The following is a 27,528-nucleotide window of genomic DNA, read 5'->3' as shown; positions in this document are numbered from 1 at the left end:
GATTTATTCGCTCTTTTTGCCCCAAGCCAAGTTCTTTTGACTTCTCTTAGTGGGACTTCGCTCTTGGAGCAGAGCACTTCTTTTTCTTCTTAGAACGTAAGCTTTACTGACTTTCTAGTTAGAACCTGTTGTTAGAATGGATAATACGTTATTAGATAACTAGAAAATCCTAGCAATCAATCTTCTAATCTGAATCCTACCACCCTTACTACAACTAAACCACCAACAGCGGGAGAACCGACATTCAGACTATAAAATGATAGATGTGCTGCGCATTCTTACAGGCTAACAACTCATTCTCTAACAAGAAAAGCAAAGAATTTGTCTAATAATTGCCTGATCAATTATGATTAGCAATAAGGACCTATATTTGATAAAATTCAGTTTATTATATTATGAGTTTGTTATTCGAATTTATTGATATTGATGTAACACAGGAGTTGTATAAAAAAGAAAACTATCTGAGTTACATCTTCTAATTTTATTTTAAGTTTCAATAAATTTTAATTTTGGAATCTTATATGAGAAACTTCTTTAAAAAAGAGAGGAAAAAATTCAAATAAAAAGTGAACCACTAGGTTGGGCCTGATCATCATCCATCCTCAAGCCCAAATTTGATTGTGTAATGGGCTCATGATCTTCATGGGCTTTAGTGATCGGATCGGTACCCCACAAATTGGGGAGGGCCGGATGGGGCAATCAAAACTGAAATTAGCGGCTAAATGCAAAACCCTTTCAATTGGCCACTTGAGGAGCCTCGAGCCTTAAACCCTCTTCCCTATTGACAGCACCGCTGCTTCTGCAGATACCATTGCAATGGCTACAACCACAAAATTCGTGTTCGAACCGCCGAGCGATGAGGAAATTGAACACGAAGAGGAAACCGAATCTGAGGATGAAGATGAAGAAGAAGCAGCAGCAGAAGATGTCGAAATTAAAGCAGAAAAAGTATCAAAAAACAAGAAATCGCAGTCGCCGTGGGACTTCTCCTCCTACTCCGAGTCGGTCGCTGATGAACACTTTCGGCGGAGCACCACTTCAATTGACGACAAAATATCCAAAGCTCGCGAACGACGCCCCATCCTCACCGCCGAAGATAATGACTCCGATGAAAATTCTGATTCGGAGCCCCACCACCAAGTAATTACTGTCGTTGTTTTCGTTCTATTAATGTTGAGCAAAACTAGAATATTAAGTTATTCCTATTGGGTGCTATTTGTATTTCGATTCACATCATTTATTTTACGGTTAATTGCTTGTGCAGGAGGATTATAGACCGGAAGAGGAGGACGAATTGCCAACTACTAGTGGGAATGATGTGAAGTCATTCTTTTCACATGTGGAGGGTGTGTCGTTCCACGCAAACTCTTTTCTCGACCTGCATCTTTCGAGACCGTTGCTTCGGGCTTGTGAAGCTTTGGGCTATAATAAGCCCACCCCTATTCAGGTTCTTAATTGTTTTTTATCGTTTCTTCTTTTGCCTTATTCAATTTTCGTGAATTAGTTTATGTAATCTGGCAATTGGTGCATTCATGGTTTTTCCCTTTATTGGTAGGCTGCTTGCATACCATTGGCTTTAACTGGGCGTGATATATGTGGGAGTGCTATTACTGGTTCCGGGAAGGTACTTCTAATTTGCTTTCATGATAAGTTCTGTTTGAATTTGAGCTCTTTGGTTTTAAGTGCATCGCCCCTTCAAAAAGATGCTCTACTTATTCAAAAGGTACATATTTATGGTAACATTAGTTGATGGTGTTGCCTCATATGGTTTCCAAGGTTTTCATCTTTTAGCCGCCTCTTGTTTATTTCATTTTCCTTTTGAGAAAATTATATTGTAGTTCGTAGCATATGTGTATTTGTTTTGAAAGTGTTGCGACAAAGATGATCCTGTAACTATAGGACTGATGAATATACTGCTTCTAATATTCAGACAGCTGCTTTTTCTCTACCAACATTGGAGAGATTGTTATACCGGCCAAAGAATAGGCCAGCTATAAGAGTTCTAATTCTCACTCCAACAAGGGAGTTGGCTGTTCAGTAAGTTCTGATTCCTACTGTACTTCTAGATGATTTTTTTTTATTTTTTTTATCGAAGTTCCCTTTCGTATTCACATTTGCTGCTGGTAGGATGAATATCTGCCCTCCTTTCTATGTCCAATTGTCTTCTTGTAGAACAAAAAATAAGCTAATAACACAATTCTGATTTTACCATTGATTTTCTTTTGGGGGGTGGGGCCGGGGGGATATGGTTGTGTATAAGATATTCTCTTTTGTATCACTTCTGAGTATGCATCTAAAATAAATATGTTGAGGGTGCCTAAGCTCCTTCATGTCACCATCTATGTATGTTTGTGGCCTTGGCAACCTGATGCTGCATTCAGGCAATTAACAAGTGTGGGTTAACATATTTAATTTAATTTGATTTGATTGCCTCTGCTTCCCCATGTTTTCCTCCAGTTCTTCCATAATTACATTGATTTTAGCTATATTACATGACTTATCTTTCAGGGTTCATAGTATGATTGGAAAACTTGCACAGTTTATGACCGATATCAGGTGCTGTCTGGTTGTTGGTGGTCTTTCAACGAAGGTTTGCTTGTGACGAACAACTCTGTTTTATTTGTTGAAGCTTTGACATCATTTCATGCTTTATGTTCTCTTTCTAATCCATTTAGCCTCTTTCAAAATATAAAGCAGTTAAAATTTCTTATTTGTCGGGGAGAGTTGATATTCGATAGGTGCATTCATGGTTAGCATTTATATATGCCACTTTTATAGCTGGTCAATGTCAAAATGTGTGGGCTTAAAACCCCATGGAACTAGGGTTCAAGCGGAGCAAACACCAGTGAATTCCTGCTTTATATGTATTTTGTAAATCAACTCTGCTCAAGTTGAGCCTCTGTTCGCGTCAAATATTTCTGTTCGCTCAGAGAAAACCAAACAGGAAAAGTGTAAATGCTTATGTGTATGTGACAGAATAGTTCCTTCTTTTATTGATAGATTGTAAGAAATGTGGACTCAGATCTTGCAAACTCTGCTGCGAGACTGAACAAATTTCATTCTGGAATTTACTGGCTTGAAGGGGGGGAAGAAAGAATTGGGTGGGGTTTCAATTATGACTTGCTATTAGGTACTTGGTCTCGTTTGGTAATTCATGAAACCATTTGTCAAATCTGGTTACTGGATTCAAATTTCTTAAGAGAGTGAAATCTTATCTCCACCACATTCAAAATGAAACATTTATTGTGCAATTAGTTTTCATGAGCTTTTATCCTACTAGCATTTGTCATCTCGCTGAAAGGTATAATAGCAAATGTATATGATACTTGCAAAGGTTTCTTCTGGAACCATGCACGGGAGAAACTCTTGATGAGGGAGTTCTTTATGCTTTATTTTCTGTCCCCCAAGTGGTCTCTTCTTGTATTTTTTGCCTATATTGATATGAGATCATATTAAGGTGCAAGAAGCAGCATTGAGATCACTGCCGGATATAGTTGTGGCGACTCCAGGGCGTATGATAGATCACTTACGCAACTCTTTGTCAGTACATCTGGATGAGCTTGCAGTTTTGATACTTGATGAAGCTGATCGGCTTCTTGAGCTTGGATTTAGTGCTGAAATTCATGAACTGGTATATCTTAAAACAATTTTCTTTTCGGTAGGAAAAAGCATGCACTTGGAGCAGTTGTCTTTTGAATAAAGCATATGATGAACATAATCTGGGATATCTGATCTCCTGGATGAAAGTAATTAGTTATTTTATAAAGTTTAATTTCTGAGATAAATGCTTCTCTTCAGGTGAAGATGTGTCCTAAAAGGCGGCAGACCATGTTATTTTCAGCAACCATGACTGAGCAAGTGGATGAGCTTATCAAGCTCTCTCTGAATAAACCATTGCGCTTATCAGCTGATCCAACAACAAAGCGGCCAGCAACATTAACGGAAGAGTAAGTCATTAGTAGCTGATGCTATTTGGTTATTTTTATATTCATGGTTCTATTATAAGATACATGATGACTGTCCAAATTATAATGTCAATGATTGTTTACCTCTTTGTTATAAATTATCCCACTGAACTTTGCCACCTCCCCACCCAGGGTGGTTCGTATACGTCGAATGCGTGAAGGAAATCACGAAGCAGTTCTTCTTGCGTTGTGCTCCAAGACTTTTACATCTAAAGTGATTATTTTCAGGTTTTTGCCTATCTCAAATGGAATTAATTGCTATTTTCATGTGGAGTAGGATCATAGTTCACATTTTGTCTTATTGAGTCTCTCCTCTGAGTTCTCATCCATTGTTGCCACTGAAGGAAAGTTTCCGGTAGTTTTAAGAGTTAATTTGCGTATAGACATTTGAGCAGAGTGAGAATGTTGATGTTGATTTGAATCAAGCTGCTAGTTACTGAATCCCATGAAAAGGTGTCGGTTTCTCTCAAGAAAATGAAAACGGAGCCAGCAGTAGGAGCAAAATGTGTGACAGGTTGGCTCTTTACTGCTGGACAGTTGCTGGATCATGGGAAAGGATTTCTATAATCAAAATGATGAATGCTTTTAGTGAGGAAAGAAACAGTTGAAGCTTTAGCAGAATGAAACCTTCTGTGCCCGTTTTGACACTTTCAGTTGCTAGGGGTGGTAAATTAATAGAAAACCTAGTTGTGGTTCCTAACTAATGTTCATCATATATCAATAATGCTAAACTGGTTTGAAGTCTTCTTATGCACATTGTTTAGTGTAAAATTCTCCTTTTCTTAACAAATTGTATTCTGTTATTAGTGGAACCAAGAAGGCTGCGCATAGATTGAAAATTTTATTTGGTTTAGCCGGTCTTAAAGCAGCCGAACTTCATGGAGACCTCACCCAGGCCCAGCGTTTGGATGTATGTCCCTCCCCCACAGCATTGCTCTTTGTTGAGTTTATGAATGGTTTCTTACATATGTTGAAGCTGTCATGATTTATTGGACAGGCCTTGGAACTTTTCAGGAAGCAACAAGTGGATTTCCTAATTGCGACGGATGTTGCTGCTCGTGTACGAATAATATTTGTCAACTCATATAGCTATTTTTTAATACATTTTCATATGTTCACAATTTGCAATTAAAGAATTCCCCATTGGCTCGAGTGTGGCAATGTTGTTGGTGCCTTCTCATTGTTCTATTTCCATTTGTTAGGGTCTCGATATAATTGGTGTTCAGACAGTTATTAATTTTGCATGTCCGCGAGATCTTACGAGGTAAATATTTCAATGATTGTTTTAAATTGACCACCAACTTATAGTTCAGTTAAGTGGTTTCTGCTCAAAATATAATCTCTATTTATTTTTTATCATTCTTGTACAACTGGTCAAACCAAATATGTCTGATTATGGACAACTGTAAACAATATGTATAAATATATATGTATATTGTTTGCAGTTATGTTCATCGGGTGGGCCGCACTGCCAGAGCAGGTAGAGAAGGATATGCTGTCACCTTTGTTACTGATAATGATCGGTCTCTACTAAAAGCTATTGTAAGCATCTAAGCCCCATCATTCAAATGTGTTATTTTGTGCTTTATTTGTTTTGATTATTCTTACTTAGTATTGTTTTAATAGCACAAGCAAAAGTATGTTTGAACCCTGTTGCTCTTTGCTCACTGTTTCTTACATCTTGTGTTGTCTTCTCCTGGGTGTGTCCCCTCTTCATTGTCTGTATCCTTGATTTCTCTGTGCCCTGTGGTGCTTAAGTAGTTAACTGTCTTCAACTCTAACTCCAAAGGTTTTGAGGATGAGTCTGGGCGTCAAATAGCCTGTAAATATGCCTTTTTTTGCTTTCCTTGTAAGGTTTGTTTGTTTGATTGATTTTTCTACCAGAGTTGATAAGGGTACATTGTCATCAATACTCTGCCTCCAAGAAGTTGTACTCAGTACATAAAATCAGTGGATTTGCATGACTTTTTAACTTTTATTTCAAGCAGCAATTACGTGTCTTAGGCTTTATATCCTCTAAATTTGCATCTACATTAATTTTTCATCCATTTTTTTTTTCAAATGTTTGCTGGATGATGTATCAGTGTAAATATTCTGGATCTCCCCTGAAAATAGAAAAACAAGGGACTAGAATAATAAAGCTTTTGCGTGTGAACAGTTTAGTGCTAAGGCTACCTGGACTATTTTGACAGGTTAAAAGAGCTGGTTCTAGGCTTAAAAGTCGAATTGTAGCGGAGCAATCAATAAAGAAATGGTCTGAAATAATTGAACAAATGGAAGATCAAGTGTCCTCAATTCTTCAAGAAGAAAGGTAACTGGTTCATTTCTGCCATCTATTCCCGTATGCAGAATTATATGATTTATGCCACCATTTATTGCCTTTGATTGTTGCAGGGAAGAAATGGCTCTGCGAAAAGCTGAAATGGAGGTGACAAAGGTTTGCTATTCCGTGATTCTTGTTTAGTTTTTCAAGAGAATGGCAGCTTCTTTTGGTGCTAATATATTTGGCTTAATTATAGAAATATATTAATTTGTTGTACCACACAAAGGTCATGCTATTTGCCTAGAGATAATATCCCTTTTCCAACTTATAAAGTATATATATTATTCTTTCTTCTTGGCTTTGTAGGCAGAAAACATGATTGCGCACAAAGATGAAATTTATTCACGCCCTAAAAGAACTTGGTTCGTTACAGAGAAGGAAAAAAAGCTTGTAGCCAAGGCAGCAAAGGTAGCTTCCCATTGCCTGGCATTATGATATTGCATTGTCTTTTTTATAGGCTAGTGAATCAAAATTTTCAATAGATGTCTAAAATGCTTAAGGCTTTGTGCTCTGTCAATTATGAATGTCCGTTTGAACAATTTCTTGTGTTAGTTGTATTAATTTTGCTGTTTATTTAAATTGTATCTATAAATGATTTATTAGGAAGCTTTGGGGAAGCTAAAAAGTGCTGGCAATGAGGTGATCAGTGCTGAACAAGCGGAAGAGTTGAAGATGAAGGAAAAGAGAAGGCGAGAGCGCGAGGTGCTTTACATACTGCCTTATGCAGCTTATAGTCCAATATTCCTGGCCAGATTGATTTATATGAAGCTACTTCTTTTTATAGAAAAACTTGCCTAGGAAAAAAAGAAGGAAAATGGAGGCGGCTAGAGAAATGTTAGAGGATGAGGATGAGGATGAAGTCAAGGCATGTATCTCCTCCTTTTCTCCAGTATATGGTCGGATATTCTTGTTTATAAATTGTGGAAATATACAAAATCATGCAAGAATGAATTGTCTATGCAAATTGTGCCACAAATTTTGGTGACTTTCGTACGTCACGTGATTGGGATATACTATGATCACTCTTACATGGACTTGTTACTCGTGTGGATCTAATTTTGGGACCCACTGGGTGGATGGTCATGACAAGGCGGGACCAGCTGTTTCTGAGCACAAATCAGAAGTCACCTTCATGTGCCCTCATCTACTGTGACACAAATGTTAATTCTTATTGTTGTATGGTTATATTTTATTTGGTAATAAAGTTGTATAGTTTCTTAGTAATAGTGTCATTCCACCTGGTTCCTGCTCTAGTCAACATTCTGACGTGATCTAGTTGTCTGCCCAACTTTTTCTATCATTTGATCCTTCTTTATGTGTAATTTTTTGTTGATGCGAGGGTCCCATGGGTTACTATGAATGCATATTATTTTGCAAACTGTTTGTAATGATCAATATTTGAAATGACCAGGGAGAAAGGAAAAGTAAGACAGAGAAAAAAGGAATTCCTCTGGTTGATGTGGCATACCGTAGAGCAAAAGCTGTGAAGGCTGCAAAAAAGGCTGTTGATGCCGGCAAGATCGTGAAAAAGTCGGTTAAAAAGTCCAAGCACCCTTCCCAAATAACTAAATCAAGAACAGAAGAGATGCAGGAACTTTTCCAGGATGACATGAGTGAGAAAAGGCAGAAAAGAACCCAACGAATGGGAGCAAAGAAGAAATCCTCATTCAAGAGCAAGTCAAGGTATGAATTATAATTATGATGTGACTTACATGTATTTTTTTGTTTTCCTGGTTCAGCATAGTGACTAATCACCAGAGCAGCCAAAATTCTGTATGGTTAAAGCAAAAGTTTGTTTCATGTCTTTATTGCATGCTATTTATGTCCAGCTGTAACTCCATTGGTGCATATAGTCTTGTCTAATACCACAAGGGTCTACTCCCAGTTATTTATTCCTATGGTCCCTATATTGGACTATTTAGATTTTGGAACGTTACCATGCCTGTTATTATGCAGGTACAAGCGCCGGTAGGGTCACAGTGCATCACTTGAAGTTCATGGCTGCGTTGTTCCATATGTTTGAGGGATTGAGCATCGGATGATGTAGCTTGCTATTAGCAATATAACTAATCCTGCCTTTTATCATGTTAAACCGCAGCAGATATTCATTCGGGTTCCAATCAGAGTTCGGCAAGATGTATTTGCAGTCATGTTTAGTTGTTAATTTAACTGCTTATATCAAATTTTGTGTTTAATTTCACCCTAGAAATACGGCTCCAAGTTTAAAAATGAGATTCCATTTTGGTTTTGGTAGAAACTACAAGCCTTCTAATACACGCTTGTGATCTGCTGATACATTTGTGACTGAAGTTCTTCTGTATTCTTGATCACCTAGATTAGTTGTACTAGAATGTTGTATTAAGATTCTTTGAGCTCTAAATACAATCTGACGTTTTAAAAGGGAACCTTGCAGTTTTGGTGTACTATGATTTGGTGTTAAAACTTGGCTGTATTTTGGACATGTTTGTGAGAGTTTTGAAAAGGTACTTTGCAGTTTTTTATTTCAAAAAGACATTTTTAAGGTGTTTGTTCCAACTTTTGTTATTGCCAAGAAATGTGTTTTTAGATCAAAAGCCAGATGATTCTGAGCTAACTTTTTTGTTAATAAATTTAATTTATGTTTACTATTTTACTCATTATAATAATTATAGTTCAATTTTATTATTTATAAAATTATATAATAATTGATATTGGAATTTTTAAATAATTTAACAATAACAATAATATTTTAGAATTTTTATATTTATTTGCTATGTGACAACTAACGAAAAGGAAGAAAGTACAACCTATGGACAAGGCCTTTCAAAGTCCCCAACATAAGTTTTGGGTGACGTTCAAAATAACACTAATATTCTTCACCAGCATAAATAGAGTTCTAACTTGCTATTTTACCGTTTGGATGGAAAGCAAGGAAAAATAAAAACCAAATGGAAGGACCATTGAGCTCTTGTACTATTCTGACCCTCTGTGAACGGCAAAAACGGCTGAAGCAGTTCTCTACTTTTCAAAAAATAAAAGAGAAAACTTTTGGATGGAATGTGTTCTATGTAATAAAATGAGCTGTACGTAGGTATAGACGGACTTCAAGGAACATATGCCTGTACAACATATACAGCAAAGTCAGAGAACGAGGTTTTCTCATCTGTTAAGTTTACTTGTAAGTAAATTAAGAAGAGATAAGCTGCCTTGTGTTCTGTTCTTGTGATCCATTGCCACTCTCTTCCCGCCCCTGCCGCCCTGAGAGATAATACTACTTTGTAATTTTCACACTTGAAATGAACAATTCAACAGAAAGCTAAGAAAATTATAGAGTTTCACGTAATAACATATCATTTCTTTTTCTTTGGATTGGAACAAGAATTGAGGTGGTTAAGAGTAATTTAAATTTCACCTTTGGCTTGTCAGTTTCATCCTTGATGTCCAATAAGCTGAAATCCTTTAAAAATACAGATGAAGCTGGTAGTAGTCTCCTGAAAAATTTTAAAAACAATCCTAGTAATGCGTAGTGGAATATTAAGAAAAGGTTACTGAACAGAAAGGGGAATCATGTCTCCTAATTTGGTATCCACGAAGAAAGCATGAATTAAAAATCATTGAGTACCTCTTCGGTTTGTCTGTATGCTGGAAATTGCTGCGGGAAGCAAGCTTAGGCACAAATTTGGACGTGTTTCTGGCATCCCATCCTTCTTCAGGCACAACTGCAACCAGTGGACCCAGCTGCTCCCACAATGGGAAGAGTATTAGTTCTTTCGCAAAATGGAACTTTCAGATAAGCTCAGGCACAAGAAATGGGAAAATGCTTCTAATTTTAGCACCCATTAGATATAACAGTAGCTTAACACCTTCAGACGTCAACAAGTTATTAGGTATGCAACCTTGTAAATCATATGTAACGTGCAGGACTCAGGCGACTAGCAGCACCAACATTCAGAAGATGAAACCAGCATTTGATTTTGGTGGAGTTCTACTACAGTCTGTAAGGAAATATGACTAGAATAAGAGGTCCTATATTTTACTTGCTCCACTAAACTAATGCATGATGGGTGCTATATGTAGTAAATCTAACAAAAAATCCCAAGGATGTAGCTATCACAGGAAAGCATCATTGCAATACTGTATTCAAACAGATCGAAGTGCAAGGATATCTTTTGGAGTGATGGAAGCAACTTTTGAGGACAACGGCATTCTCATTTGCAGTGAATTGATATTCAAAACTTTAACCGGCATAAACAAAAATGCACATTTTGTAAGGGGATGATATGCTGGGAGGATCGACATTACAGTGAAGGAAAAAATGTAGATGAGCATCCTGGTATGACCAGACTTAATATACTATTTCTCAAAAGAAAAAGGACTCGAAAAAATAGTTTCTATAGAATGACTTTATACACCATGTATATATATAGTTAATTTATTGCACAAATTCTGGTAGAGTTGGAACAACCTTCCAAATATATGCTAGAATCAAATCAAGAACTTCAGGCCGTCTCCTGTTGTTTGTATTGGACCAACTGCAAGTAGTATATAAAAGCTGATAATGGTAGAGAATTTAAGGTTTCAGCTTTCTTGCCCCTGAACCCTTAAAAAGATTATCCTTCATAAATGTGCAGTAAAAACATAGATGATTTGTTAATAGAGTAAAAAGGATATTTATCATAATTATTAAACCTTTCTCTTCACTAATGTGTCAGAAGAAAAATCTCGAAAATATCCCCCATGCACACACTGGTAAGCAAAGTCTAAGCATTGGCTGTTACACAGAAAAGACAAGAATCTTAATCATTCATTTAACAAATAAGCTACACAGCTGGACTAGTTATTGAATAAAATTTCCATGACGAAAATAGCATACCATCAGTAACAATATGATGGAAAGTAAAGCCTTCAAGCATCAAACTAACCTTGCCCTCTTCATTATTGAGTTGTTCTCCATTCACGCGAGAACTGGTGTCATCTTTTCGAGGAGATTCAGAAGAGCTAACAACAGTGTGCAAATGCTCTGCAACAGAAAACATCCAGGGCTCAACCAGTCATTAAGCCTCATCTGTAGAAAGATGACTAAGCAAGCAAATGGAAGGGCTAAATTACAAACTTCAAGAAATAAATTTGAAGGAAAATGTATGGGAGGGGCATGGTATGTAGAGCAGCAGGTTCTGAAGAAAAGGATGGGTAACATTTCCAGGAATTACTGCTTAGGGGAAGTAAGGTATATGCAGCAGGCGTCCTCATCATATCAACTTTCTAAGTCTATTTCTAAAGATGTTATTAAAGAGGGAGTTAGTTCTGCTTGTGATAACAATATATGAAAGCAAACACACATAGAGCAGCTATACAAACTTATACATAGAAGCACAAGTTAACAATTGAACCTGTTGAATCATTTTCAAGCTGGCTTGGAACTTCTTTAGCTTTTGGATCTTCAAAATCTTTAAAACTTTTAGCGTTAGCACATTCTAGAGAAGTAGGAAGACATGATCCATTTGATAAACATTCGCTTTCGCCTTCCAGACTCTTTGCATCTCCAGCAATGTCTACAGTGTCGAGTTCAGATTCGTGACTTGTGTAGAGACTCGCACTTGTGGACCAACTAATTACTTCACTTATGGAAGACTCTACTATGCTTGTGTCTTCAAAGCAATTCAAATCCTGAGTGTCACTAGTAGTCGTTGAAAGTTCCTGACTTCTGGAAAATTCATCCACAGCGCTGGTATTTAATCCCTTTGCATCTAGAGTATTATCACCACTCCCAGAGCGCTCCACAAGTTTCTGATGGATAAGCCATGACTGGTAAGTGTGGATCTTATATGTAACATAAATAATATACTGTATGAGTCAAACCCAAGCAAATTGTTAAAGAGAAAAAGACAATGACAAAGGACTTGCTTCAATTTTGTACCTGAGGGTAATGCCTTTCAACTCCACTAGCAGATAAAGTAAAAGACACAAGTGAATCTCTAACCTGACATTAATAAAAATTGATTTCTGATATGTTAGAGCAGGTATATATAGTGGCACTCCGTGAAGCAAATGCAAACAACTTACCAGGGAATCAGTTTTCTTCTCATTTTCAGTTTGCTCCAACTCTTTCGAGGAAAAAGATGAAACTTCTGAGTTCACCTGAACAAAATTTCAGAAATAGAAGATCAGATGATCAATGAAATTCAAAATGTTGAGCATATTAGTGGACAACATTAGAAACTCTAATTAAGGAATTAAAGACAATGAGAAAAGAGCACATTATATAGCTTTGACACTGCTGGTTTTGTAAAACACAAATCCTGGATTCCCAAAGAATTATGGTATATCTAAGGAAGTTATACTACTCATGTCCCTAAAGCATTGACAGAAACCAATGAGCTGGTCATCTTAAAAAAGTGAAGGACCAAATAAATACAATGATCTACTCACCAGAAACATGTAAACAACAAAATGAATACTCTATTTAGATGTTGTCTATGCTAAACTGGGTTTTTCATAACACCCCTCACATACATTTTAGGAAAACGAAAGCTAGAAGGTACATATATAAGAGAAGCTAGATGTTAGTCTTCAAGAGTCATTCAATAGTACCTCCTGCAGTTCAGCCGTTTCATATTGTGAAAGATAGGGACTAGCATCATGCATTAAAACTGGAAAGAGGTCAGTCGAAGCTTTTTGACAACATCTGCATTGAGACTTCAACTCCTTCAGTTCATGTTCCAGATAAAAACTCCTCATCTTCTCAGTGGTGAGTTCATCTTCAAGGTCCATGTTTTTTGTCTTTTGGTCGGTTAAGCTGTTCCTGAGATGGCGATTTTCAGTTTCAACCACCTGCAGAGGAACATACTAAGAGATCAACATTATATAAAGTCTAAAGAGATTCACAGATGAACTATAACGAGCATACCTAACGAAAATATTAGCTCTATTTCCATTGGGACCACATATTACCTCTAGTTTTTGAACGTACTGTTTCAAAACAGTCCACAAGGCTTTTGAAAATTTTTGCATGATTTGGTATTCGCGCTCCTTTTCAGGCTTATAGTTATTGTAGTCTCCCTCTGAGGATGATTGTGGACTCTCCATTCCAACAGATCTACCAGATAAAACATGAATCTTGCTCAACTTTTCGTCATCAATGTCTTCAATGTTTTTATGGAGGCCGCTTTTAACCAATTTCCCAGGAGTCTCTATCCACAAAATAATTGCCACAGGAGGAACTTTCAGCATTAGAATAACAAAGACCAGAGATATCACTACAGAGTACAAGAAAATTTAAACAAAAGTAGGTGCATTAACCAAACAAATATATTAGAATTTAGAAGAACCTTTTGGCATATTCAAATGGGATCCTCTGTCAGTATTTCTTTCATCAATCTGAAAGAAAACAGGAAACAAATCAAATTATATGGACTAGAACAGTACACCCAGAAAGTAAGGATGGTTTTGAGGTATGGTTAAACTAACCAAAATACTAAGAAAACAGTAGGTTATCACAGTACGGCATCAAACTATTCTTTGTGAACTTAACTGAGAAATGAAAGCATAACTTTGACCATATCAATCCCCCTCACATGCATTACCACTACCTACTGTTGCTCAAAAGGGTCGGCCTCTGCAAAATGATCCACTTATTAAGGTGCAGAGAAATTGTGCAGCCACGTGCTGTATTCCTCTCAGATTTAATAAGAACAAGCGAAGGAGTGCACAGGTGCTCAATTAAAGATCTAAAAAATTGACCCTGCATATAATTCTTGCATAGAAGCTAACTACAGTCTGGCACACTCATATGCAAGGAAACAAGCCCATAGACCATGAGATATCACGACCAGTATTTTACCTAGCCTTCTTTTACTGTTAATACGAGGGTCTAAAAATTTATTTAATAGTTGCTTGTAGGAAAGCACGTTGAACCACGAAAGACTCGTGTATGTGACATGGAATCGATTGAGTTTATAAAATATGAACAACACAGGCAACATATGGTGACATCATCATTAACTTAACACATCACTGAGTGATGAAGATCATATCTGATTCCTCACCTTGTATAATCTGAAAACTCATTGGGTTAAACAGTAGACGACTATCTGGTAGTAAATGGTATGTTTGTTATAAATGTGTGTTTAAGAAAGTCAATGAATACTATACCTTAGAAGCTTCGCTTTTGCTGAACTTTATTTTCTTCATTTGCTCTTCTCTAGGCAATGCTTGGTTGGGCCTCTTGTTGCATGTTAAGTTTAGAGGCTCTTCTAAGGTTTTAAACCTACATTCAAGAACAAAACATTTTAACTACTTTGAAAAGGTCCAATGGGCTACGAGGTAATAATCTTGCAGATCTCCTTACTTAATTTTTGTGAATGGTGAAGCCTGCCTCAACAGAAAGGATGTATCAAGATAATCTTCTACCCCAGGCTTAACTGTTAAAATCTGCAGATTTAGAAATTCGTTAATTGATAAAACAACATCAAGAGTCACAAAATGCTGAGAATAATGTAACAGCATAATATGCTGCATAGCCCATCAGAAGCACAACAAGCTCACCAACATCATCCTTTTCTTGCCTTCCAGATAATCTCTCATATATCTGGTCAACTGATCATAAGAAGCTAATTCAGACACCATATTCAAAGTATCAAAGCATAAATTTATAGATCAATATAGGAAACAAAATAGTTCTAAAAACAAGGCCAACGTTAGCAACTCAGATTACCAGGGAGTTTTGATAGTGCTTCTGTAGTGGCTTATTTCGATTCTTCTGGTGCTCCAATAATGACTGGAAGTGAAGAGTGAAACTCAATATCAAATAAGGCAGTCTTGTTCAAGTGAAAGGATAATACATGTCAAAGGAGTAGTAGAACATCAAAATAAACTAAAAAGTATTCATACCCTCAAGCACAGACCAAATACCATTGAGGTATTGTTGATGAAATTGCTCTCAAGCAATCTAGCACCCTGTAAAATAATAACTTGGCCCATTACAAGAATATCATACCATTTTAAATGTATTCACTTTAAAGTTTCTATAATGGAAGGACTAGCTCAGGATAGTAAGCCTACATTTGGCAAATGCTATTCTCAAGTTAGAGGCCGGGGGGGCGCAAACAAAAACTAATGGAGCTTACTTTTATTCAATTTACTACAAGTTGAAAGGACAAATCATGCAAGGGGCATATTTGTCTAGTTATTTTATCTTTCCAGCAAAGTGACTACTCCAACAAGTCTCGTAAATTTACAACTCTCTCATGTTCACTTCTAAATTCTAAGCTACAATAATCAGGCATTGAACAGAACTCCAAATCTGCTGTTGAAATATATCTTGAAAATCTTTCTTATCCATAGGATCTAATTGAAATCCCATGCAAATCCAATGAATTTTTGCAGAAGAGAAAAGTGTTCGATTTTACAAACCCCATTTCACTTAAAGAGAGAAGTTTTTATGATAAGAGAACTCTCAGCTGTAAATTATGTTTAACATAAAAAGGTGAATACTTATAAAAGTGACATTTGAATAGAATTTAGGATCTAGATCTTCCAGCTACATGGATTCCATGCCAGCAAACATTATTCATCGAGCTTTACACCATTCAATTTTTACCTGATTGCCAGTCTTCTTTTCTCTCTCGGCTCCAGCAAGGTCCACAATAGTTAGGGTGGTGGTGCTTGTTTTGCCATCAACTTCTTCATTACCTTTCTCAGACCCCCACCGGATGTTAATGATGCATTGTGAACGACTGCAAGCATTTGTCAAATTATATACAGACCACCGCTTAAAACCATAACGAATAATCATTACTAATTTACTACAACTACATCAAGGCAAAACTTAGAATAGACAACTAAAAGGAAGCATAAGAGACTAGCGGAAGGCTACCCAGTGTCTATTTAAATTCACATTCTTTTTTAATTACTCAGTTCTTTAGTTACTCCAGACTGATAGAATTTCACCACCTCTTGTAACATATCATGTCCATAAACAACCATCGGGAAAAAGTACAATGTAATGAATATAAGGAAATCAGCTTTCGAATTGAATTAGTTCTTAAACTAGAATAGTCTCAATTTTTGGACCAACAACAAGCAATTATCTGGTGGATCCGAATTTCTTTCCGAAAAGCAGCTGACGATGAGTAGGAGGAAAAATTAACTATAATCTACATCAGGCACAATATCATCAAATTGTATGATTGTTTCACGTAACTTACATATCAAATCTTGCCAAAATGACAGCTGGTAAAAGAATATGGCTGAAAACAAACCTTGACTGACTATTCGAGTTTGTCATAGCTGTTGCACGTTTCAGCATTCCATGTGCAATTAGGGACTCAGCTCGGTGAGCATCTGAAACCACAGCCTATTTAGAATGACATACGGGTGGTTAATATCTGTCATTCATTTCAGAGAGAATGATACAAATGATAAATAAGACAAAGTATTCATTGCGAAACAAAAACTTCTCCCAGAAAATATATCACGAAACCTCTTGAAGTCCCTTGAGAACTGAATGTTGCATGTATATGTCACCTCCATCATGTAGTAAATCGATCATTTTCTCAGCCTTTCCTTTCTCTGAAGAGATTTCAAACATTGACAGATAGAATACCCTGTCCAATAGTTTTTCAGAGATTAATAAGCATGAACCTAACTTCTGCAAAGCCTGACAAAGAAACAAAAGGTCATTGGCTCCCTTCAATGCGAGCCAAGTACACATATATAAACGTATCCAAAATAAACACTAAGTGTAAGAAAGTCACTTGACAATCTTTTTTGGTTATATCTCTGGAAGCAAGTTATCAATATTTTACCTCGATAATTGAGTTCCACAGCTTCCATTCTCTCTGAAAATGTGACGAAGGGCAAGAGGTACCATACCAGGTTCCCTGGCGCACCCAAAAACGGTGTGAGTCTTCCCAGAGCCACTAGGCCCCATTGCAGCTAACATCCCACTTTTCCCCTTAAGAAAAGCTTCAACTAAGGGTTTCACCATCTCCTCGTACACGTCACCCTGCAGAACAGGATGGAAAATATCAATCCAGATCACATTTAATGTTCTTCAAACATGAAAAGACAATGATTATAAAAATCTACTTAACCTGAGACGAATCAGAGGCAAACACATGCGAAAACCCTTCATACACTTCCGACTTAATCCTCTTCGTTTCTTGTAATGCTTGTGGAGTTGAAACTGTGACAGAATGCAAATCCTCGTTTACTTGTACGCATACTTCACTTCTCTTTTTTGTTTTCGGCTTGGAATTACTCTGGATTTTCCGATTCGTCGGCCAAGCATTCTTCGATTCTGCTGCTTTTCTGCTGTTTTTCTGAATCGTGAGAGGACGGATCCTTAAGTAAACTTTGAGGTTTTCGGATAGAATCCTAGGCGAAGGATCGGTATTATCACTGTCCGTACTGATAGCATTTTGAGGAAGCTCAGTAGAGAAAATCTCTCTTGATAGAGACGGTGAAGAAAGCGGTTCACGGAAGGGGATGGCGGATGAGGGAGTGGCGCGTGCCTTCCGGTGTGGGTTGCGGCGGATGGTGACGGTGGGAGGACACGGAGGAGGAGATTTCATCTCCATTTTCTACGATTAGAAAGAAACTTCAAAGGGGAGAAGGCGGATGCGCTATTTGTGTTGATTTGAATTTCTGAAGGGGGGGAATTTAAAACGGCCAGGAAACAGGTCGTAGCGGGTCGTGTTGTGTTCAAATAAGATAACTATTTTGGGCTTCGGCTCCGAGCATTAATTTTAAGGTAAATTACATCGATACCCATAAAATTTAACATAATTATAAATACATTCCTATTATATCAAAAATTATATTTATCTTTCTTGCATTTTGTCCCATCTTATATTTAACTCCATCGGTAGGTTTTGAATTTATCATATGTGATTCCCGAAATACCCCTAATAAAAAGTTTGACTTTGATTTGACTAATTTTTCAGACAAGAATACCCTTTGGACCAAATTATAATATTTTAAAATACTGAGGGGGTTAAATGTTATGATCTCACATATTTTGTACTTAAATATATATATATATATATATTGCTAAACTAGCAGCGTTTGTTAGTTAAATATTATGGGGATTATCTTATATACTAGGATGAATTACATCAACACCTCCTGAGATTTAGTATAATTATAAATACATCCTTATTGGATAGAAAATTACATTTAACCTCTTTGATGTTTGTAAAACATTACAATGCTTGCAAAAAGAAGTGTAATGCATTTAACCAATTTGAGGTTTGTAAAACATTACAATGCTTGTATAAAAAACTGTGCAAATACAAAGACACCCTTCGTTTATCTAACAAGAATGTATTTATTATTATACTAAACCTCAAGGGGTGTGAATGTAATTCACCCTAATATGTAAGATAATTTCTGCAATATTTAATGGACAAAAATGACTAGTTTAGCAAAAAATAAAATAAAATATTATATAAGTGTGTGGGATCCTAACATTTAACGCCCTCAATATTTTAAAATATAATAATTTGGTTCATAGGGCATTTTTGTTTGAAAAGTTGATCAAATCATAGTCAAATTTTTTATTAGGGGTATTTTGGAAATAACATGTGATAAATTTATCGGAATCCTACTGATGAAGTTAAATATAAAATGGAACAGACCTCAATGATGGTAAATATAATATTTTATTTAACAACAATGTATTTATAATTATGTCAAATCTCATGGGATGTTGGTGTAATTTACCTTGATTTTATGATAATTATTAGGTAAATTACGCTTTTAGACCTTATACTTTAACTCAAAATCAATTTGGTCTGTAAAATTTTTAAAATATGATTTTTGGTCCCTAATCTTTATAAATTATTACGATTTTGATCTAATGTTAAAACTGGTCTTAGAAATATTAAGAATGAGAGAACCGAATGGACCAAAATTGTATCAATTTGTAAATATTAAGTATTAAAATCGTGTCTAAAAAAATTTATCATAAATCAAAATTATGTCTCGAAAATTTTAGAGACCAAACTTGATTTTAACCCAAAATAAAGGGACCAAAATATATTTTGCTTACAAATAACAATAATATTTGATTAATTAGTTATATAAAAATAAGTATCTTTCTTGTATATTAATTTATTTATTTTATCAACTTTTTAATCAATCTTTTATTTTATATTTTTAATTTGTTTGATTAAACAAATACAATTGAAATTTATGTAATGTGTATGTATCAAGTAATCTTCAATTACTACCAACAAAAATATGTAAATATAATTTCAATATTTTTTTTTTATTTTGACCGAATATAATACACCCAAAACACAGTTATACTTTAATTAATAATAAATAAATAAATAACATTGCATTTCAACTGCATTAATAATAAATAAATAAATATATATATATGCACGTGTTTGTTTTAAGAGCTTATCAATTTATTGGTGAAAATAAGCTGAAAATAGTATTTTTGTTTTATAATTTATGTTTTTAAATCGATTAAATTTAAGTTGATTTAAGTTAAAAGTTAACTCCCCATCAACTTTTGCAATTTGTTAGTAAAATTATAAATATTAAGATATTTTTTCAGATATTCTAACTTTTTTTTTTTTAATTTTTAAATACTCTCAACTTTTATTAATATTTAAATTATAATAATTTTCACCACAAAAGGATAAGTAATTACAAACACTTTGGTAGGAGTGCATTTGATGTTCTCTTTGTCTATATCCTTCTTGGTTCTAGAAATAGATGATTGAAAGTCAACATTTATCCACTTTCCAAATAAGAGAACAAATTCGCATTCCCCATTAAAGTTTCATAGTGGACTCACGTTTTTAATGAAAACTATAGATTCAACAAGTGATGTAAAGATTAAGATGATTATTTTTGTCAAAATAACAAGTAAACATTGATATGAGTACTTGTAATTTTGGTTGAAGATCATAAATATGTCATTTTTATTTTATATTTTTTACTTTTGTTATATTTACGTGTCACATATTAGCATCACATCATAGAATTATTAATATTATTATTTTTTTAATTAAAAAATAGACCTGCATGTGGCACGGATATGTGATAGATGATTATTTTACAAGCATTATGATCTCTTTGAAATTCTATTACCACAATAGATTTAAAATTCATAATATCTTCATGAGATGTGTACAATAAATGCAATTTACTTGCATGTGGTTAGTATACAGTTCAGAAACAATGACCATTCACATATTACAATGACCAAGTACTTGGAATGCACCACAATGTACTTGCAAGGTTGATTAAGATGATAACAGAAAGTACTTACAAGTTACAAGCTTGTAGAAGTTTTTATACGACATTCTTAGACAGAAATGAAAGGAACTACTTGGGGGTAACTTCCAGCAAATTATACAGACAAAACACTGCACGAATTGCTTACGTTCTCATCCTCCCAACTTATCAAACCCCTATAACAATTTCCTGGTACGTCGGCCAAAGCAAATCTAAGCACACTTATTACTCTTACAAGTTACTTACACCTAGAAAACCTGCCATTTTTATTTCCTCAAAACTCCCAGTGCATCACAGAACTCGTTCCTCCGACAATGGTGTCAAAATTAAAGACTGATTAGCTTAGGGGTCGGCGTTGGAGGATTAGTGAGCATGTGAACTACTTCCCGCATGGTTGGACGGGCTGAGCTCTCGTCTTCCACGCACAGCATGGCGATCTTGAACATGTTCACCAACCCGGTTAGTTGGTAGCCTTTGAGCCTGGAGTCAACCACTGCAAGAGCTGAGGCAGCATCCGATGGGTGAGCCAGCTCCAACGTTGTTTTCCGGACCCATCTCACGATGTCGACGCCCTCTCCAAATTCTCCAACTGGTTTTCTGCCCGTGACCAGTTCCAGCAGCACCACACCGAAGCTGTATACATCGCTCTTCTGGTCGACTTTGAGAGTGTAGGCGTATTCTGTTTAAAAAGACGGAATGGTGTCAGTAACTAGCCCAGCCCTGATGATGAAAAGTGAGCTCCAGGTGCATTACATAGGCAAGGATGAAGATCAGGTTCTATGTTACTAAAAATCTGACTGTAATCAAGTGAAACAGAGCCAAATCTCACACGCACAGAAATTTAACACAAGTAATCACATTACTGCAAACCAAATGTAGTTCGGTTCAGAGAATAGAAACCTGGGGCAATGTAGCCATAGGATCCAGCGATGGAGGACATGCACTCAGACGCACCGGCATCATGGAAGAACTTGGCAAGACCAAAATCAGCCACATGAGCCTCATTGTCTGAATCAAGCAAAATGTTGTTTGATTTCACGTCCCTGTGAATAATAGAAGGTGAACAGTCGTGGTGCAAATAACACAAGCCCTTTGCTGCCTCAACTGCAATCCGGTACCTTGATTCCCACTGCAAATGAGCCCCCTTGGATCCATGTAGCATCTCCCCTAAGCTTCCATGTGACATATATTCATACAACAGTAAGTTGGTATCCTTGTTAGACAAGTATCCCAGGAGACGAACAATGTTGCGGTGCCGGATCTTGCCGAGAGTCTGGATTTCTGCCATGAATCCATGATCATGGCAGCTATTGCCGCGTCCAGTTAGACGTTTGATTGCGATATCATTCCCATTAGGCATGGAGCCTCTATAGACAATTCCAGCTCCACCTTTGCCAATTATGTTCTCTTCGTTCAAGCATTCCAGGACATCCTCAGTTCTAAAGTCCAGTCTCTGGAATGCAGTGAACTTCCAGGTTCTTGATTTCTCAAGCCGGTGCCGCCTGAATATAATCCAAGCCCCAGGCAGCAGTATTAAAACTGTAACCAATACTGTAATTAAGACTGCAACCTTTGATGCATGCCTCTTGTGAGAACCCTGTGGGCTCAGAGCCGACGGGCAAAAGGTGCTATGGGGTGGACAAAGATTAGGATTGCCGGCAAAAAACCGGTCGTCCAGATATTGTAACAGGCCAGTCGCCGGTCTTCTGCCAGAGAAGTTGTTGTAAGAAAGGTCCAACACCGTCAAGCTTTTCATTAGCCCAATTTCCCCTGGAATTGCACCATCCAAGTGATTCCTGGACAGGTTGACCACATTCAAATTCTGTAGCTCACAAAGACTTCTTGGAATTACACCATACAAATTATTCCGGCTCAGATCAATAAATGTCAAGTGGGATGTATTAGCAATGAACACTGGAATTTGACCTGTCAAGCTGTTGGCGCTGAAGTTTAGCTTCGAAAGCTTCTTGAGATTGAAAACTTCCGCTGGTATCTCCCCAGAAAAATTGTTCATATCAAGTGACAAAATTTCAAGGTTCATCAAACTCCCAATCGCCGGTGGTATCTTCCCCGCGATCCAATTGTTAGACAATGCAAGACTTCCTAAATTGTTTGCGGAAATCTCCTCCGGCAGCTCACCAGTAAAGAAATTATCATTCGCTTCCAGCATTTCCAGCAAGGGAAACCTGAAAAATCCTGCCGGAATTGTGCCATTCAAGAAATTCTTCTTGATCCGTATCCTTGTCAAGGACTTGCACTCCCCCAACTCTTCGGGTAAAGGGCCATAAAAATAATTATCCATCAAAATCAACGTTTTCAATCTCCCACCTTTACACAGGTCCCTCGGTACAGTCCCCGTCAGGTGATTTTTAGTGACATCCAGCAGCATCAACCTTCCGTTCCGGCCAAGATTCTCCGGCAACCCCATTGTGAAATTGTTGTTCCAAATCTGTAATACTTCAAGGTTCGGAAGGTCGCCGATGAACGCTGGAAAAGGGCCCTGGAATTTGTTCTGGAACAAGTTAATCAACGTCAAATTCTTCAGTTTAGAAAAGCTCTCCGGTATTTCTCCAATGAGGTTGTTTATGGATATGTCCAATGACATCAAGCTCATCAAACCCGATAGCTCCGAAGGAAGTCGCCCCGTCAGGTTATTTACCTATTATGTGGAAAGGAAGACATCGAACGTTTGATGTTAAAAACCTTTCAATGAGAGTAATCGTTCAATCAGTATGTAATTTGTTTTAGCAATAATATAACCTGAAGGAACAAAGAGTGCAAATGTTTGAGATTCCCAAGACTCGCCGGGATTTCACCGGTAAGATTACACATTCCGAGATCAAGCAACTGAAGAGTAGATATAGATCCAAACTCCGGCGGGATACCCCCCTCGTACGTGTTGTAATAACCAAGATACAGCTCCTGAAGGTTCGGAATCCTAGCCAATCCGGCAGGAATCTTTCCCGTCAAACTGTTTCCCTGTAAAGCCAAATGAGTCAAACTATGGAACTCTGAGTAAACCTCCGGGATTTCCCCGGAAAAAAAATTCCCAGCGAGCTTAAGAAACTTCAAGTTCTTCAACTTCACAAACTCCGCTGGCAGATTCCCCGAGAAATTGTTGTTGTACACGTCGAAAACCTCGAGCTCCGTAAGTTTCAGCACAATTTCTCCAGGCAACGTGCCGTTGAACACGTTCGAGCTCAGATTAACATACTTCAACGAAGTTAAGTTGGACATTTCCACAGGCAGAGGGCCAGAGATCTTATTGCCGGCAAGTGTGAGGTTGACGAGCTTGTCCAGCAGGCCGATTTCAGGCGGAAGGGTACCAAAAAGCGGAACATTGGCGACGTTCAGAGACGTCACTCGGGCATCAGCATCACACGTGACGCCGGAAAACGAGCAGTGGGCTGAAGAAGACGGAGATGGAGGAGCGGCCCAGTCATGGAGGCCCGAAGCCGAAGGTCCGACAAGGGATGATTTAAGCTTCAAAAGGGTTTCAAGATCCGAGTATGCATGGAGAATAACAGTGGGATAGAAGAGGAAGAAGAGAAAAAGAAGAGAAGGATTGTTCATGGTAGCTGTAGCTGTTCCTGTATCAAGAATGGAAGAAGTGTTAGCGTACTGTTTGGATGCATACCAAATATTTGTACGAATGGGACAGAGGTTTTATAGGCCGCTGAATGTTAGTATAATTGCAAAAATACGTTGAGTGTGTGTGTGATTCTGTGAATCTGTTAGCTGTTTCATCTTCTGAGAGTCTTCTGCTGTTCTTCTGTGTCGGTCTTTTGGCTGTTGGGACCGTCAAGTTACTGACGCCGTTAAATGAGACTAGAAACTAGAAAGCAGGGTGTTCGAATTATATTATTAATGCGAAATTTAATTTTAAGTCGAATTTAATAAAATGTAAAGTAATTATATTAAATATAGTATTTTATATTATGATATGATTTTAAAAAATAAGGATAAATTATAGAAGTTCCTGTAAAATTTAGTATAACGATAAAATATTTTTTTATTATTTAAAAAATTATAAATATGTAATTTTATAATTTTAAATTATTTATAATTAGCATGAATTAAATAATTTGTTGAATCAAAATCTTTTATTTTTTTAAGATTTGACCATTACTATTTAATTAAAAAAAATTCAACGAGCACTAAAATAAAAGATAATATATATTAAATAAGAACATAATGGTTATTTTTTTTGTCTATTTTTAAAATAAAAAAAATTATCAATTTTTTTAAAATATAGAATAATTTTATTTTATTTTCTTAAAGTGCAATATTTTAACAAATAGGTGTTATAATATCCCATTATAAAAAATATTAAAATATCTAAGAAAGGCTGCATGTAGTAAAGTCTGTTTATCGACGGCGTGATTCGACGATTTGAATGACAGCCTCATTATTACGTATCTGACTGCCTTGGCCTCAAGTCAGGCCTGCCCTCGTACGTACGACGTCGTGTCAAACTTATTGGCCCAAATGGTTCCGGGTCGTGGGCCATGCGTTTTTGTGCTTTTCCGATAGAAGGGTTTGGGCAAATGGGTCCGGGGCAAAGGGTGGCTGTGTCTCTACCCAAAAAGACATATGTACCCTCTCTGACTCTATTTTGGTATTAAGCAGAAAGTCTACTCTATTTTTTGTTTGTTACTTTGGAGTTGTTGGTCTGATGGTCTCCAACCAATTACCATCCATCTGATCATGGGCCCCACTCACTATTGCTCATCGCCCTTTAGTCCATACAAAAACGAAATTTTGATCTATCAAAGTTAAGTAATTACAAGCAGATTATTTCATTGATAATCAATTATAAAATAAAGGGATAATTGCGTCATTTTATATTAAATTATACGTAAATTTTTTATAATTTTAAAAAGTACACTTAATATAAATTCATCTATTAGTAAAATTGCTGACGTCAATAAAAATAATACTTATCATTGATTAATTTATTACAAATTTATTGTATGTCAAATAAATATTTTTCTAACTATGTAGATCTAAAATCTACCGGAGATACAAAAAGTCACTAAAATTGCATGTCTTAGCCATATATTGACAACTATTTAACAATAAAATATAATGACATAAATTATTTATTGTCACAAGGTCGTCATTATATATTATCTAATTCTCAGTAGTGACAACTTTATATATTGTTTTTTGTTACTAATTTTTACTAATAACAAATTAATTTTGAAAAATAATAATCGCTATTGGAATTATAAAATTTAATATTGAAATAAAAAAAATTATTATCACTAAATATATATATATATATAATTAGTAACATTATGATATCACTCACTTTTTCATGTCATCAAATTTCTCGTTTATTTTTTTATGGTGACGTCTCAAGAATTTTTATATTTTATTTAATAAATTAACTAATCAAATTATGATAGAACTAAACTATTTTCTAGCTCCGCCACTGCATTCATTAACTTCTCGATAGAAGAAGACGAGCTTTATACTCTCGAGTTTTCAATGTTCCAAGTCCTGCAATAATTAAATGTATTATGAGGGAAGACTCGGCTTCCCGTGTACATAGTAAACTTATAATGTGTTTTTGAAAAATATATTGCTAGATTTTGAGAATCAGAGTAAAATTTTTGTATTAAAAGAGAAAGGTAAATCACAACAAACTTTTAATGAGATTTGCATAATTCGCATACCTAATTAACGGCCCAAATACCACATTATGACGGCCCATTGTAAGGAAGTATTTGTCTGACGGTCGTTCATTTCAGAGGGTATTTATAATTTTTTAAATAACGAGAGAGTATTTATAATTATGACGAATCTAAAAAAATCTCGTTTTAATCAGCCTTAAAATGAAAAAGTCATTACTTTAATAATGTATCGATATTTAACCCTACTTGATTCAAATATATGAAGACCAAATAGCCATACTTTTTATGGTGATAATTATCAAAACAGAGCAGCGCATAGTCATCCCTTTACGAGAGTGGATGGATGTTTAGAAAAGGAGTCCCCGGGCGCAGACTTGCTCAAATAAAATAAACTGCATATCAACTGTTTGATAAAGTGTCTTTAAGAGGGAATTGGTCCTCACAGGTTAGATTATTGAAGAGAATTTGGAAGCCGTAGAAGTTGTGGAGGAAAAAGGGCTTGCATATATTCCCATTTGCCTAACAATTTACCCACTACCCAAAACAGAACAAATTCACATTCCAAAATTAAAGTTTTCTTTGGTGGACTCAATTCACAATAATATAAACAAAAACTAGAATCTCAAGAGAGTGATGTGAAGAATAAACAAAGTTGTGTCTTTGTTTCAGCAAGAAGAAGCCTCAATTTGGGTGATGGCCATAGGTCTACTTGCACTTGTGGGGAGGAGCATACGCTTCATTGCTACATGAACATCAAGGCATACTTTAATTGCTCTACAGGTTGAGATTTCACAATTAAAAAATTTATAAATTTAGTTCTACTAGTATGTATATTCGATACTTTTACAGTAATAGGTGCATCACACGTTTAGAAATTGAAAAGCATGCCTATTTTTAGGTAAGCAGCATGTCGAGAGAGATGCTGAGGTATTCATAACTTTGTGGAAGACAACCACAAAGTTGTGTGGGTGGAAATCAGGAGCTTGAATTTAGAACTCCTTCTCTTTCATATACGGGTGATGCCATGCGAATGAGTGAGATTCCTTCTGGAGTTGATTTTTATAATTTAGTCATACAAAGATGCTTATTATTAATAAATAAATAAGTAGACGGAGCTCAATACTTTGAAATGAAAATTGAAATATCAATGGAAATAAGCACTTCCGTACTCTGCTTTTGTACATATATATGCTTTTTCGTAAGTGTTTAATTTAGAAAAAGTGGCTAAGTGATCAAAATTAAAATTTGAAAGTGTTCGTAATTAGTAGTGATACATAAGTAGAAAAAACTTGATGTGAAAGTGTTTAGCAAAAAAAATAATGTATTATCAGCTTATTTGTAAATTAAATGGACAATTCCAAGAGGTGGA

At 36.1% G+C, this 27,528-nt stretch overlaps 3 protein-coding genes across 10 annotated transcripts; 1 reads left to right on the top strand and 2 right to left on the bottom strand.

Moving 5' to 3' along the window:
• Window positions 1–721: 721 nt before the first annotated feature.
• On the top strand, window positions 722–8,545 carry LOC105166060 (DEA(D/H)-box RNA helicase family protein). Of its 2 annotated transcripts, XM_011085279.3 has the most exons (19): window positions 724–1,140; window positions 1,265–1,447; window positions 1,556–1,624; window positions 1,931–2,037; window positions 2,509–2,590; window positions 3,458–3,631; window positions 3,799–3,947; window positions 4,098–4,193; window positions 4,773–4,875; window positions 4,963–5,025; window positions 5,168–5,229; window positions 5,411–5,507; window positions 6,158–6,276; window positions 6,360–6,402; window positions 6,595–6,696; window positions 6,892–6,990; window positions 7,073–7,153; window positions 7,700–7,971; window positions 8,245–8,545. In XM_011085279.3, exons 1-19 carry the CDS (start codon window positions 817–819, stop codon window positions 8,258–8,260), a joined length of 2,241 nt encoding a protein of 746 aa, XP_011083581.1. In that variant the 5' UTR covers window positions 724–816; the 3' UTR covers window positions 8,261–8,545. The 2 variants fall into 2 exon arrangements, with proteins under 2 accessions (XP_088738845.1, XP_011083581.1); XM_088882719.1 differs by lacking the exon at window positions 8,245–8,545 and having other exon boundaries at window positions 722–1,140; window positions 7,073–7,157; window positions 7,704–7,910.
• Window positions 8,546–9,088: 543 nt separating this feature from the next.
• On the bottom strand, window positions 9,089–17,945 carry LOC105166061 (ATP binding microtubule motor family protein). Of its 7 annotated transcripts, XM_011085280.3 has the most exons (21): window positions 17,361–17,944; window positions 17,073–17,272; window positions 16,748–16,871; window positions 16,527–16,621; window positions 15,866–16,001; window positions 15,157–15,222; window positions 14,981–15,043; window positions 14,812–14,862; window positions 14,615–14,697; window positions 14,419–14,533; window positions 13,596–13,644; window positions 13,219–13,457; window positions 12,859–13,098; window positions 12,331–12,405; window positions 12,185–12,247; window positions 11,658–12,054; window positions 11,190–11,287; window positions 9,890–10,005; window positions 9,680–9,758; window positions 9,474–9,525; window positions 9,089–9,386 (listed from the first exon to the last, which is right to left on the bottom strand). In XM_011085280.3, exons 1-21 carry the CDS (start codon window positions 17,844–17,846, stop codon window positions 9,286–9,288), a joined length of 2,928 nt encoding a protein of 975 aa, XP_011083582.1. In that variant the 5' UTR covers window positions 17,847–17,944; the 3' UTR covers window positions 9,089–9,285. The 7 variants fall into 7 exon arrangements, 4 of the variants coding, with proteins under 4 accessions (XP_011083582.1, XP_020551208.1, XP_020551209.1 ...); XM_020695549.2 differs by having other exon boundaries at window positions 9,089–9,525; XR_016066287.1 differs by lacking the exons at window positions 9,089–9,386; window positions 9,474–9,525; window positions 9,680–9,758 and adding exons at window positions 10,733–10,860; window positions 10,957–11,038 and having other exon boundaries at window positions 9,924–10,005.
• Window positions 17,946–20,476: 2,531 nt separating this feature from the next.
• LOC105166062 (leucine-rich repeat receptor-like kinase protein HAR1) lies at window positions 20,477–24,217 on the bottom strand. The gene is made up of 3 exons (XM_011085282.3): window positions 23,281–24,217; window positions 21,421–23,179; window positions 20,477–21,199 (listed from the first exon to the last, which is right to left on the bottom strand). Exons 1-3 carry the CDS (start codon window positions 24,091–24,093, stop codon window positions 20,847–20,849), a joined length of 2,925 nt encoding a protein of 974 aa, XP_011083584.1. The 5' UTR covers window positions 24,094–24,217; the 3' UTR covers window positions 20,477–20,846.
• Between the last annotated feature and the right edge of the window lie 3,311 nt (window positions 24,218–27,528).

Source organism: Sesamum indicum, linkage group LG7 (assembly GCF_026168435.1).
Source record: "Sesamum indicum cultivar Baizhima isolate 11 linkage group LG7, ASM2616843v1, whole genome shotgun sequence".
Lineage (NCBI taxonomy): Eukaryota > Viridiplantae > Streptophyta > Magnoliopsida > Lamiales > Pedaliaceae > Sesamum > Sesamum indicum.
The sequence above is the reverse complement of the archived record's forward strand: the minus strand, read 5'-3'. Positions and strand labels throughout refer to the sequence as shown.

Excerpts from the sequence above, each read along its gene's own strand:
- LOC105166062 (XM_011085282.3), bottom strand. The coding sequence starts at position 24,093 with ATGAACAATCCTTCTCTTCTTTTTCTCTTCTTCCTCTTCTATCCCACT. Across the intron at positions 23,180-23,280 it reads TGCACTCTTTGTTCCTTCAG|GTAAATAACCTGACGGGGCG; the intron begins GTTATATTATTG and ends TCCACATAATAG. Across the intron at positions 21,200-21,420 it reads CTATGGCTACATTGCCCCAG|AATACGCCTACACTCTCAAA; the intron begins GTTTCTATTCTC and ends CTTTTTAAACAG.
- LOC105166060 (XM_011085279.3), top strand. The coding sequence starts at position 817 with ATGGCTACAACCACAAAATTCGTGTTCGAACCGCCGAGCGATGAGGAA. Across the intron at positions 5,026-5,167 it reads CGACGGATGTTGCTGCTCGT|GGTCTCGATATAATTGGTGT; the intron begins GTACGAATAATA and ends TCCATTTGTTAG. Across the intron at positions 5,508-6,157 it reads GGTCTCTACTAAAAGCTATT|GTTAAAAGAGCTGGTTCTAG; the intron begins GTAAGCATCTAA and ends CTATTTTGACAG.
- LOC105166061 (XM_011085280.3), bottom strand. The coding sequence starts at position 17,846 with ATGGAGATGAAATCTCCTCCTCCGTGTCCTCCCACCGTCACCATCCGC. Across the intron at positions 14,863-14,980 it reads AGCACTATCAAAACTCCCTG|TTGACCAGATATATGAGAGA; the intron begins GTAATCTGAGTT and ends TCTTATGATCAG. Across the intron at positions 12,055-12,184 it reads TTGAAAGGCATTACCCTCAG|AAACTTGTGGAGCGCTCTGG; the intron begins GTACAAAATTGA and ends CTTATCCATCAG.